This window comes from Stylophora pistillata, chromosome 9 (assembly GCF_964205215.1).
Source record: "Stylophora pistillata chromosome 9, jaStyPist1.2, whole genome shotgun sequence".
Lineage (NCBI taxonomy): Eukaryota > Metazoa > Cnidaria > Anthozoa > Scleractinia > Pocilloporidae > Stylophora > Stylophora pistillata.
In genome coordinates, this window is record NC_142527.1 from 108,229 (window position 1) to 126,874 (window position 18,646).

An 18,646-nucleotide genomic window follows, 5' to 3' on the forward strand; every position below is an offset into this window, starting at 1 on the left:
TTTTGCAGAGAAAATAAAAGGGAATTACCTCGTATCCTTGAATATTAGCCTCGTGTATGGGTGTTACAAAATAAAAAAAATTTTTTTATTGTAATTTTACACTTCTTAAATATCAAGTCCTCGGTAGTATAGTGGTGAGTATCCCCGCCTGTCACGCGGGAGACCGGGGTTCGATTCCCCGCCGGGGAGGAGAGGACTATTTTTCTCTCATCGTTTCTTATTTAACTCTTTTTTTTTTTTTTTTTTTTTTCTCTTCACGAGCTCGTGAAAGTAATTTTCCCTAATGTAGACTTAATTTGAAATGCCTTTCCAGCTACAACGGAGGGCACGATCATCACGCTGGATTGCAATTACTTCATCTATGAGGACATAACCGACAAGCTAACTTCAGCATTTTCACAGTCTTTTTATTAGTAATTTAACCGCTTATACGACTTCTCAAAAACACAGAAAACACAAAGGCTCACGATAGAGACATGAAAGCCAAACCCCGAAGACATGAGATATTTTATATGTATCCTTTCATGCGTCTAATATGAATGATTTGAACAAGCAGAATTTCTTTCACACGTAACACTATCCTTTTGTTTTGGTCCGTCCTCACCAATGCATGTTCATTTGAAAACGCACCTTTCCATTTCTTTTGGAATATGTTTCGCTATAAACGATCAAAATCGCTGATGGAGGTGACATTCTATGACAGTTATTTTTCTCAATACTGTTGTGATACTCGCTCGTATCCTCAATAAAAGGGGCAAGTTTACCACGAAATCATCGATACGTGTTGTATCTGCATCTGCATCTGCAAGCCGACCAGCGGTACAGCAGAGCGGGTGAAGATGTTATATACAACTACACGTTTCCACAAAATTTCTTAGATATAGCATTGTGCATAGCTCATTAGGCTCCTCTAGTTTGAGCACTCTGGCATGGCTCAGACGATACCACAAGTGTGGGATCGTTTGGGGATCCATATAGGTTCTCCCCCATCTTTGCATCAGCACTGCACTGATGAGGCCCAGAAGGCCGAAACAGTACTGTCTGCAGTTAAATATAAGTATATGTATCTTTGATCCTCTGATGGGTGAGCAATCACGAAACAAGCTTGTAGGGATGAAAGCGTAGTCTTTGTATTTTTCTAACTCAACATAAATTGTGCTCTATTTATATGTATCGAGCACTGTAATACGGAAAAATCGAAACGTAGACATCCTATATGTATATTTATATATTTATAAAAAACTTTTGAAATTGATCCAAATCCGGAAGGTGTAACACCGCGAAACGATATCGTAAAGAGAGAATTGTAGCTACATAAATAACAAAGCAGTTAACAGAGCAGTACCGATCTTACAAATGTAATACTTCGTAAAAAAATATTTAACAATTTTTCCACGAGCGCGCGTTGGATATGAGATGATAGATAGCCAACGAAGCGCGTAGCGCTGAGTTGGCTATAATCATCTCATATCCAACAAGAGCGAGTGGAATAACTGTTTTATTAAAAACGTTAAATTAAGTATAAAATTTTATTAAATTTCTAGCTCCCTTTTAATATTAAGCTGACACTTACGATGGCCATATTTGTAGATTATGGTATATTGGCTGATATACCATAATGGCTAAGCCAATAAAAAGTCTTGAATCGCATTATCCAATGATCTAGTTTTTAATAATATTAGTTACTTGTACGTATATGCTTTGAGTGAAATCAGAAATCTTCAAGAAAATTCAGGCCTTTTAAAGGTGGTCTGAGATTAAACACTTTAAAAGTTAAAATGAAAGTCAGCTTCATTCTAGTATTATGCAACTTAAAAGTTACTTGTTATTTTTACAAGCTATGCTTGAATGATGTCATGATTTTTCATTCGGTCTGTTTTTTACCGAAACTACCTAACAATTTTCCCATGTGTGCGTTTACATATGCAGCAGAAGAAGGTCGGCAAAGTGGCTTTGTTCCAGTCTTCCTTGGTAATTTTTTTTCTGTCTTCATGGGAACGATATCACCTGGATGGTCTTTTACGTCTTTTTTCTCCTTCGCATCTGTGCTTTTCTCATCGGATGAATTGTTCTGCTTTTTGTTCTCTGGCATGATATGCATGTAACGCCGGCTTACGTTGCAGTTTTCGTACAAGGGATGTTTTTCTCCTGTCTTTTTCTGTTTCATCTGAAGATACCCTTTGCGACCTTTAATCGTTTTTCCTGAAGGTGTATCGCCTTGCACGTTGCCTTCGATGTTACATTCGTTGCCATTTTCAGCAGCTTCTGATGTGTGACTTTGGGCAGCACCTACTTTGCCATTTTCCAGAGAATCATCACGAGCTTTGCGATTTACATTCTCGTAAGTGGGTTCTCCTTTGACCTTGGACGATTCTTGTTGTCCTACGTTCTGTGTCTCAGCTACTTCCGTAGATCTTTTGGGTGGACTAAAGTCCTCTCCTCTCGTGTCCTGTGTTTCTGTAAGCATCATTTCATTTTGTTCGCTCAAGGATCTATCTTTTCTTTTTTTCATCTTGTAACAATGCAAAATCACAACAAAGAGGAGTGTTGGGAAAAATATAGAACTGGCTCCGATTGCTATGCCATAAAGGAATATTATCGGCACTCCAAGCATTCGTTTCTCTGTAGTTCCTTTAAAATAAAAGAAATGAGTTTCTGAATAAATCATCCTAAGTTATGTTAACTTTGAAGCATCAAGTTAATTTTAGCCGAAACTCAAATTGTTTATTTCAATCATTTTGTAAGTGGAAGCTTTGAATGAGATAATCGTTGTAGTGGGAGAGGAAATGAAGAAATAAAAATGTCGCATCCGGCGAGGAATCGAACCTCGGTCTCCCCCGTGATTTATCGTGAGCAGAAACCATGTACTACAAACTAAATAAGGACAATTGGCAGACTAAAAGAACTGCGCTTACCTTCACATCTGCAGCTGGTTGGCAATCCATTACAGTCCGTACAGCGGTCAAGCAATAACTTGATAGTTGAGCAATTGTTGCCTTTCAAAGGTCCTAGTTTGATGTAACTATCATAACCACACTCCCATACTTTCGTGTTGTTGATCGGTATCCATCCGCTGCAGTTGGCTGGATGTACTGAAAAATTTTCAAATTGTTTGTCAAATTTGGATTTAAGACGGCACTTGACGTTCAAGCCAATATCTTTGATATCCTTTTGAACCATTAGATCTCTTGTGATTTAATGTATATTAATTAGACCGGGCCCTAAATTGGATACGGTCTGCGATCAAAGTCAAGAAGAGACTCATTCCAATGAGAGATATAAAAGTTGACTTCATAATCCCAAGAAAAGCCCGAAGTGAAATCTGTCGAGTCCATTGAATGTGTCGAGTAGTTTCCGTTTCTTAGGAGAAAATAAAATGATGGTATTATAATTTAGACTTATATTTTGTCTGTTTAACGAAAGCAACTTTGTCGAATTGACAGAAACTGAAATACAAGAAATCAAGACGCCCGCTAAGAAATCACTATTGACCCGTTAAAGTAGCTATCGAGAATCACGATCGAACAACAAATTCAGCTCGCCGGCAAATTATTTGACAGGGAACAGCAAGCAAGGCGATGCATATCTGCAAAATTTTTGGTTACTGAGAACAGTTTAACCAGAGCACGAATCATAAACAAATAAGAAAATCTTATTCGAACAAATTTGAGTAGTCTCGAGATAGGGCCTGATTACATGAGCCGAGCTGGCCCGGTTAGCCGGGCTGATTTCTTTTGTTTTCACGCTTTGGCGAACACCAAAACAAAAGAAATCAGCCCGGCTAACAGGGCCAGCCCGGCTCATGTAATCAGGCCCATAGTCTCGTGTAGTCTCGTGTTGACATAATCCGAACATGGTGCTAGTCTTCTAAAACCGGCTGGCTTTCAGAAGAACAATGTGGGGTTTGAAACAATTCGTGATTGAATCGATTAAGTGTTATCTGAATGATTTTCGCTTTCTAAACGCGTAATTCATCAACCCTTCCTCAAAAATAAGTTCCTGAAGCTGAGCAAAGGAGAGACTTGGTATATTTAATGTTAATTTGATTTTTACATGATCAAGCAAATAAAAACAACCCTTGTCACTTGATCGAGCATTAAGCGGAAAATCAAATCTGAGCTAAACATGGCAACATATCTGAAAATGAAAAAATATAGAAACTCAAAATCTTGTCCATCTAGTTGAATTTCTATTCAATCCTCACCTGTTTTACACCCACCGTGCGGAATCCGCAGTAACGTAAGTAAAGCAAAGCCAAATATTGAAAGGAAAATTTGCCGCAACGAACAAAGATTGTTCACCATATCTGATCAGTGAGTGTCGCTTTGTAAGAGCTCACCAGAAAATGAAGAACACGCTACTTTGTTGTAACTTTCACTTCTACTGGCTGATCACACCGACGCTCCCAACCGCGTTTGATTCATTGCCCGGAAGCCCAGCATAAGGAAGGGAAATCGAAAGAGGGCGGGAACTGAACTTTCCCCAGCGACATACGTAACACTTCCGGTGTCAAACGAATTAAAAATTCAATCGAATAATTCATTTGTTTGAAGTGCTCTTGCTTAGGCCTTTACTTAGCCGTGTAATTATCTTCCAAAGCATATTATCGATCTCAAGTTTCGTAAATATCCTTGATTTTTTGACATTCTCTACTTCCGGTAGAAGCGATATTCGACTTTATGTCCCATCCCTCTTACGTTATCCTCTTCCGGTTGTGTAAACAATATGCTCTAAACTTGTGTAAACAATATGCTCTAAACCGCCTCCCGGTTAGCTCAATGGATAGAGCGCTGGACTGTTGTGCGGGAGGTCGAGGGTTCGAGCCCCGGCCGGACCAACACTCAGGGTCTTAAAATGATTGAGAAGAATTTGCTGCCTTTCTATAACATCAAGAAATGGTTAGATATTCTAGTCTTCTCGGATAGGGACGCATAAATGGAGGTCCCGTCTCCTGCAGGGTTGGGGTAGGAGACGTTAATTTCCCACACACGAGATTACTGTGTGATGGATGTCCTCCCCTGGGGTGGGATGGGTGGGAGGGTGGACTAGCACGAATGGTTCCTATGTTCCTTTCTAGTCCTTCCCCACTGCAAAACTTAATGCAGTGAAAATGGACTAAATTAAACTAAATTAAATTAAAATTAACTTTGCGTGATAGAGCTTCTGTCTTAATTAGAAACTACAAAACCTGGTTCAATGTATCTTATCATTGCTTCATCGTCACAAAGGTTGTCTTCTGAAGTAAGTAATATATTGTTCATCAGTTCCCTTCGTTTTCCTAGTAGATTTAAACCACTTTTCTCGTCTACTGAGGCCACTCTAGACCATTCCACACCTGAAGTAAGTGCCAAAAACGACGTACATTTACCTAAAATCAGGATGTTGAGGCGGATATCCTCAATTGGTGCAACGAAAGAAAACAAAAACTTCTTCTTAAGAGCCTGCCAGAAAGACGTCGTGCAGCCAGCTTTTAGCTGGGTGCAGTTCAAGTTGTCCGCGTTCTTCGCGTTCATTCGGTTTGCGGATTCTCCGTTTTCGGTTTTCGTCAAAAATACCAATGGGTTTTCGGATTTGGTATCCAATGTGGTTCACGGTTTTTCCTTCTTGGGTTTCGGTTATTTTATAGACTCCAATGCCCTTTTTTTAACCTACCAAATAAGCATTAAGAAACAGCTTCCTTGGCGAAATACATCTAGTGTGACCCTTTGACGTTTGCCTTTTCCAGAAGAAAAACATGAAGTCATCATTTCCTGAGAAATTTACTTTATTCATAAATTTACATAGGATTGAAGTTCAAACATCGAGAAAATGATATTTTTAATCTCAATAAAGTGTCTAACATAACTATTACAGAGCTATTTTTACTTTCCGTTCGACTAATTTCGATATCCAAGTACTGAGCCTGAAATTTTTATCGATAACGTAACTCTCCTTAGCACTACGCAACGACTCATGCTCACGTAAACATTTTCACTGAGTGAGAGCTACCACACCGAAGGCTGAAAATGTCCTCAAGGAAGTAGGGCGGGTTTTTGAAACTTTGTCGAAGACGAGAATTCCAAGTCAAACGTGTCCACAGCTACTCAAGTTGGAACCGTGAGATGTCCGCGAGTGCGAAGAATTGTCAAACCTGGTTCTTCCAAGACACAAACCCTCGAAAATCCAAGTTGAACAAGCTCGGTACCGACCTGTTTAGAGAATAAAAGAATAAGATATCTTTGGCCTCGTGCGTTTTTGGACTGAGTTTCACAAAACCAAAGGTGTTTCTGAGAACGAAGGAAAATATCACGAAATTTTTTGGGAATCTGGATGCAAAGCGGTAAACTGCGCGAAGCGCGGGAAAACACGTGCAACAAGGTCGCAATTGGTTGAAGTCTTGTACCTGATTGGTTGAGAAAGCGGCGCTGGATTTCTGGACCAATCACAGTGCGACGTGAGGCAAAACCACTGCGGTTCCGAATCATTTTTGACACTCAACTATGAATCGCTTGGAACGCGAAAAACGTATCGTGCGCTCATTCTACCAGCTGTATCACTGCATCACTAGGGGGGGGGAGCAGGGAGGGGAGAGGGGGGGCTCCATAACAAGTCAGCTTTATTCTACCTTAGCAGGGTAATTATTACGATTTCCCGCAACAATAATCACTCTTCCTTTGAAGCTGATCAGTGTATTTGCCGCCGGTGATGGAGCCAGTCCACCCTCTTCAAGGAACGCCTGATTGTAAGGAATGTTGACACTCTCGGGAATTTGGCCGCATGCGAATCTTTACGTTGAAAGATAATGGATCAAGGAAAACACAGCTAAAAATTATCGCTTCTTCTACCTATTGAGTAAATCCGCTAATGCAGACAAGCTTTCGTCGTTACGCGTCTTAAAATGAGGTGGTCAGTCTCCGTAAAACTAACGCGTATAACATCAGTTTAAGATACAATGAATATATGAAGTTCATATATTTTGAACTGCGGTTGTAGGTATGTATGATGCACGATCCTCTCAGTAGAAAGCGCTATTTATGTAATAGCGAAAATCAGACCTGAAAAAAATCAGGCCTGTACGGGATTCGAACCACTGACCTCTGCGATACTAGTGCAGCGCTCTACCAATTGAGCTAACAAGCCAACTGGGAGCACGCCGTTAAGTTGATTCGTAATAAACCTGTGATGATAAATCAGATGCAATGAATATATGAAGTTCGTATATTTTGAACTGCGGTTGCAGATACGTATGATGCACGATCCTCGCAGTAGAAAGTGCTATTTATGTAATAGCGAAAATCAGACCTGAAAAAAAAAATCAGGCTTGTACGGGATTCGAACCACTGACCTCTGCGATACTAGTGATTTTCGCTTTTACATAAATAGCGCTTTCTACTGCGAGGATCGTGCATCATACGTATCAGTTTAAGAGTCGCAGAAAAATTGTCCTTCTCAGGACTACACCTACCCAGACGATCAGACTGCACTATCACATGTTACCCACAGTTTTAAACCTATAAACTGATTCTCTTGCCCATATCTATGACTATAAATTGTTCAAATGTTACTGAAGCAAGGATACTCCTCCGCCGGCCTGACATCAACGGTTAGACCACGAGGCTTGGTTTTTCTTGGGCCTCTGGCACTTCCGTTTTCGTCCAATTCACAAATGTGAACGAGATCTTGAGCGGATATCCGGGGACAGATTTCAGCTTTGAGCTGTGATAGCGGAATAAACTCTTTCTCCTAAAGGGAAGAGGAACAAATATTGCAAAATTCGCTGATAAAGAAGTTTGTGTCACAAATATATTTTGAAATTTATGGGAAAAAAGTTCACCTCAGAGATTATACAATGAGCGCAAACGGACAAAATCGCAAAAGGCAAATGAGTACTCAAAGAAAAATAACCAAGCGCGGGAAAACGTGGGCGACAACAACGCGACTGGTTTCCGTTTTGCATCTGATTGGTCGAGAGGGTGGCACGAGTTTTCTGGGCCAATCACACACAGAGCCAAGTAAAGCGAAACCGACGCGATCTGGGATAACTTTCAAGCCTTACATGTTTTACATTTGGATCGTAATACATTCTGTCATGTCGTCTCATTGAAGCTGTACGCGGAGTGTTACAGAAAATCCTCTTGGCGTCTCGCACCACTCGATCAATGTCGACTCCTGAAATGCAAGAGATAAGATAACAAATACATATATCTTACTAGACGTTTTGTTGTGTAGTATCGCTGACTATTTTTACCAGTTGTGACGAGCCCGTAGGGCGAGTAAAAATACAAACAACGAGTAAAAATACTCAGCGATACCACACAACAAAACGTTTAATAAGAGATTTATCATCAACGCGCCAAATTTTTATTTCAGTGCGGGCGAATTTCGCGGATATTTGTATTGTCTCGCGCGTTATTTGTACTCTACGAAACACAGTTGGATAATAATGTCTGTTATAATTGAAGAGGTCGAACTTCAAGTTCTGCCCACTCAATACGTAATTGTTGTGTTCCTAGGTAAACACCTCACTCAGTTACTTATCCCATCTAACCAAGGAGAGATAACTTATTAAAATGGTAGAGAGATACGGGCGGGGCTAGTTACAATAATCCTGTTTGATTCATTGCTACGGAAACCGCGATGACCTTTGACAGCAAGAGCGAGTAGGTTCGTTGGACTAAGCCAATGCTACTACTGTGCTACTATATGTAACCTTTAGAGTAGAAGAGACGAAACTAAATATACTTCTGTAAATATACTCTACAGAAGTATAACTAAATATACTTTTTTTAATAATTTCCCTCTCACAATATACACAAAAAGGGCGTATAGGTCTAAGAGCAAAGAGTTTCCGATAATCATGCTCCATCCGCTGGTGAAGACAAGCAGGAGAACTCATTGAATGGAAACACCTTACCTGGCATATCAGAGAACAGAAGGATACATTCGTTGAAACCAAACGACAGTAGCTGCTCACGTAGCTGCTCCAGTATAGCGACACCAATACACAGTGGGTAGGATGAGTTGCCTAGCAACAGAGTGTCCCAAAGGTGAAATATCTTTTTAAGAGGAAACACGTCTGAAAAATAAAAAGGGGGAAAAGATGGAAGGTGAGGTCTGCTTTTCAGTCAAGCGGGAGCTCACAATGGTTTCCACAGTATGAAGCGATAAGAAGTATTGCAATCCCCTGATGGGAATCTCATGCATTGGAGCTCTGAATTAGTTGTGTTAAAAGAAAGTCTTCTTGACAAATAATCTGCACGAATACTTACGGCAGAACATAGTGAGAAACCATGGAATTGCGTACAACTGTGGAGAAAAAAACAACAGACCAATGATAATAGATTTTATAACAATAACAATAGCATGGTATCATCATAGTGTCACAACTTCCTCCCGCCGAGAGATGGAAAGAGTGAAGAGTTTGGACCCGACAAATAAAAAACAGATGTGCCATGCCCATGGTTGGTTGCTATGAGTTTTGCATTTATTAATAACCACCAATCAGAGACACCGTACAGCTATCGGAAGGTTATGACACCCATGGCATGTGACACGTGCTTCCCTAATCAGAAAACATATTAGTGCTGGGAGGTATAACAATTATTGTTTTATAAGTCATATTTACCTCTGGGATAAATCCGATTTCATGGAGATGGTTAAAAAGCTCAGGATCATGAAAGGCGATCAGCTGAGAAAACACTGCCAAATATTCTGCCCAGAAAATAGAATAACTGCACTATTAGGGGTTTTTTTAAATGGAGCAAAAGATCATTAAAAATGACTTAGGACAACCCACCTTGTATAATGGCTGAATTGTCCTTCAAAAAGAAATTATGAAGATATTTGGGAATAAACGCAGCCAGACAAGCGTATCCAAGAGCTGTGAAGGTAAAAAAATCATGCAATGGTCAGGCACGACATTCAGCTTGAACCTGTATCATTCTGAGTTCTTTTGACGTTTGGTTTTCTTACCTTCGTCGTTGAAATTGAGTGAAAGAAAAGGCGCGCAGAGAGAATCCAGACCTGAAAAATGCGAAAAAACAATCAATATCCGGTTATAGAGCGGTATTGAAACCTTTTGTGGAAAAACTGAAACCAAAGTAACCACAGCCACCAATCAGAACAAAGATAAACATCATCAATAACCAATGAGAACTCAAAGTAAAAACGGCAACTTGCTTGAAACGCGGGTAAACGCGGGCGACCAAGTCGCGAGCGTTTTAAGTTATGTACCTGATTGGTTGAGAGGATGGCGTGGGGTTTCTGGACCAATCACAGAGCGAGGTACAGCAAAACCAAAGCAACTCAGGATCACGTTAGATAATCAATTGAAAACTACTCTTAAATCAAGTGATTACTTTGTTCAGAATAGTTTCGTTTAAACGACGCCGAGAACCAAAAGCATCCTCTGCCTAACAGATGCAAAGCCAAAACCAATAATGTCGACGTGCTCACTCGCGTTTTTCCGCGCTTTAGGTAGTTTATACGTTGTTACTTGAGTATTGAAAGACTTTCTGTAGTATTCTCTATTGTTCTCCTCGCCGTTGTCATTATTTTTGTTTTGGTACCACTACACTTAATCGAACAGCGCTCTAAACTGATTACCTTGCCAATAGACCAAGCTAGTATGAGACACAACCCAGGCCTTTAAAATCCTCTTAAACTTCTCATGAGCTGTGGGTGAAGACAGTAGTTCGTCATACTGATGGCATCGGGGAATGTCGACTTCAATCTGAGAAAAAATGCACAGATAAAAATCATTAGACTTGAAAAAAGTCTTCCTTCGCGTTAGAATCTTCGGGTGGTGGAATCAAGAGCACAAGAAAGTAAATGATAGATTGAAAATATCAGTGAAAAAGTCGAGATCTACTAGAGAGGACTTTTATTACAGCTATAGTTATACAAATGAATAAAGGCTGATACTGATGGCAGTATCAGCCTTTGTTCATAATCGTAACGGTGGCCAATTTACCATTTCAACTTTGTTGATATATTCAAATTATAGTTAGACAAGTTGCATCGAAGTATATCATGATTCAGTTTTACGGGGTATTCACAATTTTCGGATTTTACATTTGCTTCAACAGTATTTCTTTGCTTCGGTTTCTCATCAAGTACTTTTATGAAAGGCTTAACATTAGGAATATTCCTATTAAAATCCTTACTATACTCGCAATATGTTTTCTTGGAAGAATACGAGAGAAAAACCTCAAAAGGAAAAATGGCAAAATTCTTAGGCCATTTAACCAGGCTGAGCTGGATTGACCGACACACCTGTCTGTCTGTTTGAGTGAAAGACTCCTTGTCAATAGCGTCATATGTACCTTGGATATCACCCTGAAGACAAATAGAACAAGTCTACTTTAAGAAAAAGAAAGATAACACGTTTTTGGGCCCAGGAATGAAATAAATAGACATTGGATCGCCTTGTTATGAGCGCAAAATTTATGACCTTTCTTATTCCATTTATTCAAACGATGCTTTCGATGTTGTTAATTTTCTCAAAAACATAACACAATAACCCAGTCAGGGATTGAGCCGCCGTCCATGACGTAGCATTCTACTTTTTCGTCTGCCACCCTCTTTGGCGTAGCAAAGGAAATTTGTCCTCTGATTCTCACCTGAATTCCTAAAATTGCCGCCCATATCTTCCCTCTAAGAAAAGGGGGAATGTCTATTCTCGCTTCTCGTACTATACGATCTCTTGTGTAAGGATAACCCTATGATAGGAAAATGCAGTTTTTTAGAATTGAAGTGCTCAGTTATCAAACATGAAATTTCTTACAGTCTAATATAAATAAGAACACCATACACTGACGCGAAAGCTCTTTCTAATTCACAAAACGAGAAGATAAATAATTAAGGAAATACTTTCAAAGTCGACATTTCACAAAAATATAAGTACTTGTAACATGTTATTGTTTTCTGTAGTGCATTTCAAGATTTTTCCTACCTCCATAAGTCTTTGAAACAGGACAATTCTGTGGAACTAAAAAAACACACCGGTATTAGTCACACCTAGTTTTTAATAAAAAGAATAGCCATTCACTTGGGATAGTGTTGCTGACGTGTACTGCTGCAGCTTACGCGCGTAAAACGCGTGTAGTTTCTGTGTGTTACACGCGCATTACACGCAGGTTTCACGTGCTTTATTGAACTCAAAGTTCACTCTACCTGGTAATCCACAGTTGTCTCTCTAATTGTCAAGGGAAGGTCCGCGGTGTCGAGAAGAGCATATCTGGAGGATGGACTGATATCGATACAAAAAAAGACGGAAAAAAAAAAGCTTCAGTTACAAAGCCTGAATGGCATAACGGCCGATATATCGGTCGAAAGTACCTACAGTAAACCTGATCCAGCTTTTTCTGCTGCAGTTTAGCTTTGTTTCTGTAACATAACGTAACTGTATGAAGAGGCATAGCGTACATTTTTCCTAAAGTAAACACTAAAGGAGATGGTCTAAATTTGTGCAGCTCGTCGAAGCGATGAAAGTCTATTGCAAAGAAGAAGCCTTTCACAGAAATTCAACATGTCACGCGTGGAGAATTTTAAAACACTCGACTGACAACAACTCTTCACTCGACTCTGACGTAACCTCGTTCCCAGGGTCTCTCATCTACTCGCCCCCTTGGAGCGAGGGAGGGGCGGGAAGATGAGAAGCCTTGGGAACGAGGTTAACTCTGACGATGACTTCTCTAAGGGTTTCTATCACATCAGTCCCTACTACGGACAACTGTCCTTTTTAGAACTACTCTTACCCGGACGATCAGACTAAACGATCAAGTTTTTCGTGTTTTTAAATATTTGAGGCTTTCCTTTAAAAGTTTCAGTTTCATATTGTATTATTTTTGCGAAGTGAAAAACGGGTGAAACTATTTCTTACTCATCCTCCTCAATGAGTGGGAAATATACAGAAGGGTCCACATGCTTGAGCCTCTGAAAATAAAATTATTGCACATAACTGAGTATAAAGAGAAGCTCTTGCTGTAAAAGAAATCATTTAATCTAGCCTGTCTGTGTGTTTTTCTGTATTTTCAGTTCATTTTACCTGTCTAAGTTGTGTCATTGATGCAGGAACTACTGTCTCATCCAAGAGTAACACTCGATCTTTTTCCATTCCAAGCTCCTCTCCTGTGTGAAGTAGAATGCTGCAAAAGTCAACAAGAATTGATTTTAATCACTATTTAACTGAAATGATCTTAATAATTTTTCGTCATGGCAACTGAAGTTTAATCAGTGAAAGCGCTGTTAAATGCTGAGGCTGGTAGCAAAAGAAAGCGCTAACTGCAAGGTTAATGGAACAAACAAAATGTTCACGAAGAAAACTTCTATGCAAGATAGATTGTGAGAGCTTTGCTCAGATCAACTCTCACGTGATACGAATCTTGGGCCCACAATCTAATGGTTAAATTTTTGGTAGCGTATTAGTCACATTCTTGTTTTTCTCGTTGCCATGTTCCCACCAATAAAGTAGCTCCATTTTCTGCCTTTAAAAGCACACACAACTCACAATTCCTCTATTCGCTCCGACGAAGGGCTAGCGCTCGAAACGTCAGCTTTTGTAATCGTTACGGTGGCCAATTTACCATTTCAACTTTGTTGATAATTATATCCAAATTATTTCGTTACTCCCACCGACGCAGCCCCAAACAGTTTCTTTCAAAACTATCAGCCTTTATTTATTAGTCACATACACTGGAAGCGTCATTATTGGGGGCTTTGTCTTAATAAGTCCTCTTTTCTTCAGTTCTCCTTCCATATCTCCTCCAGCCAGTCTCCACAAATGATACACCTCGTATAACGGCCTAAAGAAACAAGTTAGAATAACGTTATTACAATAAGATTAAACTCAGCTGAACATTAGCCCTTTACGCCTTAACATCAGTATGTATATTCTCTAAACTGTTCTTAGACTACGAGTAGTCCTTCCTTTTTGGCGAAGTCTGTCGCGCGAGTAAAACAAGATCAGTTAAAAAAAATTGATGTTAACGCACCGCTGGGAACTGTTCAGTGACGCGGATGTGCAGTGGGAGCTCTATGAGTGAGGCGCATCGGCGTCACTCCAAGAGTTCCCCGCGGCGCGCTAACCTTTTTTTTTTTTTTTTTTTTTTAACTGCGGATTTTTTTACTCGCACGACGGACTTCGCCGTGGAGGGACTGCTTGTAGTCTAAATTGTTATCTATACATTTTTAAGGTGCTGACAAGGAGAATTTGTTTAACAATCAAGAGCTTCTTTGGTTGGTGATCATTTTCTTTATTCTCCTGACCTTAATGTTTGATTCAGGGGTGATATTGTAAGGAGAAATTAGATGCTAGTCACTATGTTCCCATTCTAAGTGATTTGCCTGTGAATGCTGTTTGCCTAACTCACTCAAAGATTAGAATGCCAATCTAACCTCTCAGAAAGGAGATCATCTTCGTCATCGTCGACAACTGTTGAGGAACAAGAAACAGAACGTGAACCTAAACCTCAGACATACCACTCACGATACCTAGAATGCCATTCCCGAGGTTTTCGTGACTATAGAATTTAAGAGCAATAAAGCTATATATATGTCTCCTTAATAAAAAATTGTAATCGTCTTCCAACATCTTGCCAACTTACCTTTTAATAGATCATCAGTTTGAAAATCACCAACAGGAAGTTCTTTTAAGTTGAACGCAGCAGGAAATTTTTGAAATCCATTGGTTAGTTTCACCTAGTGGAAACCATGAAGTTATCTTTACAATATAGATGAGGCACAACATAGACAAGTCACTGACAATTTAAAATTAGACAGTTACACAAGACATAGCCGTGGCACTTTAGGTTGAATTTAAACATCTCTGGAGACTCAAGGAGTAAACACTGTGAGTGCAATGTATTTGTTGAATGACACTGCCTGCCCTTTCAAACAGGAGTCCTGCTAAGAATTACCTTTCCTTTATCAAAGTCGGCAAACACTTCATGATTCAGTAACTCACACGGAATAGGCCTAGGAAAAAAAACATTTAATGAACACCTTTTCATTTATCAAGTTCAAATTTGCAGCATTAAAATAAAATTAAATTGGAGATCAGTTGACAAGTACTCTCGCTATCTTAGGGGTCAGAGATCTGATGAACTTCCTAGGTTTACACTTATCTGGTGTGATTTGTAAAGGGAAAAATGTGAGTGAAGTAGTGCTATCACTTTCATGTTACTCAGCATGTGGATCAAAGTATATTTTTGTATACATGTCAGCATTCATCAACAAATGTAAAGTAAATAAATAAAAAAAAGTAAGTAAAAGACATATAAATAAAAATAAACCTCTTAGTAACATCCACTGTTAGGCAAATTCTCAGAAAAGAAGACAAATCTGAAGGAATTTCCTAAAGGAAAGAAAGACAAAACAATGCTCACTTTGAAAACCAATAAAATTAAATACAAAGAAGAATTCTTAAATGTATTTTCCTCTTGAATGTTGCTAACCTGGAGTTTTCCCAGTGCATGGCTGTCATCAAAGAGAAGTTTAAGAACTTCACTTGAAGAATCTGAAGGAAATTATTCAAAAGAGAAAAACATGGTCAGGAAAAAAGGACTATATAGATTGACTTGGAATTTGAAACAATTCTGTTATCTAATTTATCATGAACAAATAAACCGATTGAAGTTTTTCTATAACATAGCAATACTCCCACCTTGAACTCCTTTCACAAGAGAAAGAACTTTTAAAAAAATCTTTTGTATGTGATTGTTTTCAGATTCACTTGCCCAAAGAGATCCTTCCTAAGAAATAAAAAAAAGGTGATATGCAGAATGATGTTCCCACCACGCACACAATTCACTTTACGTTTGTAACAGATTTAGTTAATTTGATGGCCTGCTCCCAGTTGGCTTGTTGGCTCAATTGGTAGAGCGTTGGCTGCACTAGCATCGAAGAGGTCAGTAGTTCAAATCTCGTACAGGCCTGAATTTTTTCAGGTCTGACCTTCACTATTGCTTAAATAGTGCTTTACTGCAAGGGTTGTGCACATATACATAGATTTAGTGCTGTAACCTAGGGTCTTGGTAAAATCATGATCAACCTATAAATTGTAATATTAATAAAAATAATATTGGTTAATTTTTTAAAAAAGAAATCAGTACCTACCAATATCATGTAAATCAAAACCATTCCTAAAGACCAAACATCAACCTAAAATAAAGCAAAATGGCAAAAAAGTCTCAAACTTGTAATCAATATGCAAGTTTAAAGTCATGTTGTGCATCAGAAGTTCAAAATTTCAAGTCAAAATGAATCAAACTGGTTTGATTTGTATTTTTTACTCAATACTTTATTCTAAGTACTTTCCATTATTCTTTTACCCTTTATACCCTAGCATCAGTATGTATATTCTCCATATTGTTCTCTATACATTTCTGAAGGTGCTGACAAGGAGAATTTGTTTAACAATCAAGAGCTTCTTTAGTTGGTGATCATTTCTTTTATTCTCATGACCATAATGTTTGATTCAGGGATGAAATTGTAAGGAGAAATTAGATGCTGGTCACTTTTGGGGGTCAAAGGGTTCACTGAAAAGCAATCAGAAGCATTCCAAAACACCCTTTTTAGCTTGGCATTTTTCTTTTAGAGTGGGCCCAACAATTACAACTCCAAAACAACACCACTTTAGAACTTAGTGTAAGTAACACCTACCTTGGGTCCTGATGGTCCAAATACAGGAGAGAGGCCTTGGCCTGCTAAAACCACCTCAGGAGCCATGAATGCTGGACAACTGCACAAAAAAAAATTAATATGCTTTGAGCTAGGAAATACTTATTTTTTGCATCACAGAGAATATCACTTTTCAGTCATTAAATAAGCAAGCCACGCTTTTAATTTCAAGGATAATCAAAGTTAGTAGCTTTAACCATTTATTAGTTCTATGTTACTTGTAACTTTTCAATCTTTGTCATTGTCATCTTTCATATCCATTTTCCTTCAAACATGTACATAGAGCACTAACTGAAATACAGCTCACCCAATTGGAAATGCTACTCGAGCCCCCGAACCAGTCATATGATATAAACAACTCCTAGATAATTTGACTTGACCCTGAAAAAAAAAAGATGTTCTCATTATTACTCTACAAAGATAAACAGACCTTAAGTACCTACTAAAATATAAAGCAGTTAAGATGCTATAGCTTACTAGATCCTGATCAAGAGCTCTGGATTGAAACCACAGTCATGTCACTTCAGTTGTTTTCTTGAATAAGACAGTTTAATCTCACCATGCCTCTCTCCACCAACGGGTGTAAATAGGTAAAGCAAACTGTCATGGAAATATTTTCTTTCAGCCTGATGAAGGGCTAACACTCAAAACTTCAGCTTTGAAACTCTTAACAGTGGCCAACTTATCAACTGAGTTGATAAAACCAATATTACCTTGTTACTCCCACCGGCGCAGCACCACAGGTTCTAGAGAAACTTACCTTCTTTATTCATTTGTAATGGAAATAGTGGGACTTGAATGGACTGGAATTCAGTGCAGCAAAAAAATTGCACCAACACTGGGATCATATAACAAAACTATTACCCAATACTTAAAAAGACATTCGATCATGACCAAGAATTGTAAAGTTCCTAACCTTTGGGGTGAATACTATGTTACCCGGGGACAAATTCCTATGAACGATGCCTTGTTCATTGAGAAAGGAAAGACCTTGAACAACTTCAAATGCAACTCTTTTGATATCAGTATAACTGCAAGATAAAAATTACATGATCATTAAAGATTAATTGATAACATCTAGATTCAAACACTCTTGAAAATAACTGTCAAACATTTTAAATATTTTTTTTCAAAAATGCAGTGTTACTGGTAATTATTATCACCGTATCTTGTGAGGAATAAAGCTTGTGGATGACCTACTGTAATAGGGGAAATTCTCTCAAGGTGTGTGGATGATTTCTTTTAAGGATACCTCAATTAAGTGTAAGCCAATGATCTGCTAAAAAACTCACCTAAATTTTTTACCATTTTTCAAAGCAAGCTGTAAATTTTCAGGATAATACTCCTCAGCAACTATAAGCCTCTCTGTAAAGATGTCAAGAAGTCAACAGTGTGATTTTGCTAAATCACCGCAATTAATCAACAGTCATTTAATTTTTGCGGGTGTTGAAGTTCACATCCCTTTATTTTGCATAAACAAGTGTGTGCTATCTAGACCCACACTAAATTATGTTTTTGTAGTGTAATAATTGCATGCCTAATGCTCAAACCTCATGCATTAAACAGGGTGGTACACTGGCACAACTGCTCCCCCTCTCGGGGCCCATACCCCCTCCTCTCTTCCCTGCTCTCGAGGGAAGTTTCTGAGGTTTCTAAGTAGATATTTGACCATTTTCCAAGAGTTATTGTCTCACCATGTTTGGCTCTGATGATATCCAGATACTGACATACATTTTGATGGCAAAGAGTTTTCAATCGCTGAAACCGACCAATGATCACGATGGAATTTGGAGTGAGGGGAAGTCCATTTGTACCGCACTGATCTGTTGGATGGGGACACGGAAAAAACGTCGAAATTCCAATCTGCGCTTGGCCAAGAGTACCCATTTTCTTCAAGTTTTTACATCAATGAACATAATACGTTAGATTGCCTTTAAAGCGAATGAAACCGTCATAAAACCCAATCACTCCCAGGCAATACGAACGT

At 38.8% G+C, this 18,646-nt stretch overlaps 2 protein-coding genes and 1 non-coding gene across 4 annotated transcripts; 1 reads left to right on the plus strand and 2 right to left on the minus strand.

The window, feature by feature from the left end:
- Window positions 1-117: 117 nt before the first annotated feature.
- On the plus strand, window positions 118-189 carry Trnad-guc (transfer RNA aspartic acid (anticodon GUC)). The gene has a single exon. It is a non-coding gene; the product is annotated as a tRNA-Asp (tRNA).
- A 916-nt stretch (window positions 190-1,105) lies between these two features.
- On the minus strand, window positions 1,106-4,449 carry LOC111346236 (uncharacterized). The gene is made up of 3 exons (XM_022953536.2): window positions 4,205-4,449; window positions 2,916-3,092; window positions 1,106-2,631 (listed from the first exon to the last, which is right to left on the minus strand). Exons 1-3 carry the CDS (start codon window positions 4,302-4,304, stop codon window positions 1,865-1,867), a joined length of 1,044 nt encoding a protein of 347 aa, XP_022809271.1. The 5' UTR covers window positions 4,305-4,449; the 3' UTR covers window positions 1,106-1,864.
- A 1,351-nt stretch (window positions 4,450-5,800) lies between these two features.
- On the minus strand, window positions 5,801-18,546 carry LOC111346237 (TBC domain-containing protein kinase-like protein). Of its 2 annotated transcripts, XM_088734165.1 has the most exons (29): window positions 18,354-18,546; window positions 17,952-18,024; window positions 17,576-17,690; window positions 16,967-17,040; window positions 16,642-16,720; window positions 16,096-16,140; window positions 15,644-15,731; window positions 15,435-15,496; window positions 15,273-15,334; window positions 14,898-14,955; window positions 14,586-14,679; window positions 14,377-14,413; window positions 13,674-13,784; window positions 13,028-13,127; window positions 12,863-12,915; window positions 12,154-12,229; window positions 11,933-11,968; window positions 11,601-11,699; window positions 11,254-11,316; window positions 10,585-10,711; window positions 9,952-10,002; window positions 9,776-9,859; window positions 9,605-9,690; window positions 9,249-9,285; window positions 8,894-9,055; window positions 8,036-8,148; window positions 7,559-7,722; window positions 6,605-6,764; window positions 5,801-6,188 (listed from the first exon to the last, which is right to left on the minus strand). In XM_088734165.1, the coding sequence occupies exons 1-29, from the start codon at window positions 18,544-18,546 to the stop codon at window positions 6,084-6,086; spliced, it is 2,607 nt and encodes an 868-aa protein (XP_088590291.1). In that variant the 3' UTR covers window positions 5,801-6,083. The 2 variants fall into 2 exon arrangements, 1 of the variants encoding a protein (XP_088590291.1); XR_015991985.1 differs by lacking the exon at window positions 6,605-6,764 and having other exon boundaries at window positions 6,069-6,188; window positions 7,075-7,722.
- Window positions 18,547-18,646: the final 100 nt, after the last annotated feature.

Excerpts from the sequence above, each read along its gene's own strand:
- LOC111346236 (XM_022953536.2), bottom strand. The coding sequence starts at position 4,304 with ATGGTGAACAATCTTTGTTCGTTGCGGCAAATTTTCCTTTCAATATTT. Across the intron at positions 3,093-4,204 it reads GCACGGTGGGTGTAAAACAG|TACATCCAGCCAACTGCAGC; the intron begins GTGAGGATTGAA and ends AAAATTTTTCAG. Across the intron at positions 2,632-2,915 it reads AACCAGCTGCAGATGTGAAG|GAACTACAGAGAAACGAATG; the intron begins GTAAGCGCAGTT and ends TTTATTTTAAAG.
- LOC111346237 (XM_088734165.1), bottom strand. The coding sequence starts at position 18,546 with ATGGGTACTCTTGGCCAAGCGCAGATTGGAATTTCGACGTTTTTTCCG. Across the intron at positions 17,691-17,951 it reads AAAAATGGTAAAAAATTTAG|TTATACTGATATCAAAAGAG; the intron begins GTGAGTTTTTTA and ends TTTATCTTGCAG. Across the intron at positions 13,785-14,376 it reads GATGATCTCCTTTCTGAGAG|GCCGTTATACGAGGTGTATC; the intron begins GTTAGATTGGCA and ends TTGTTTCTTTAG.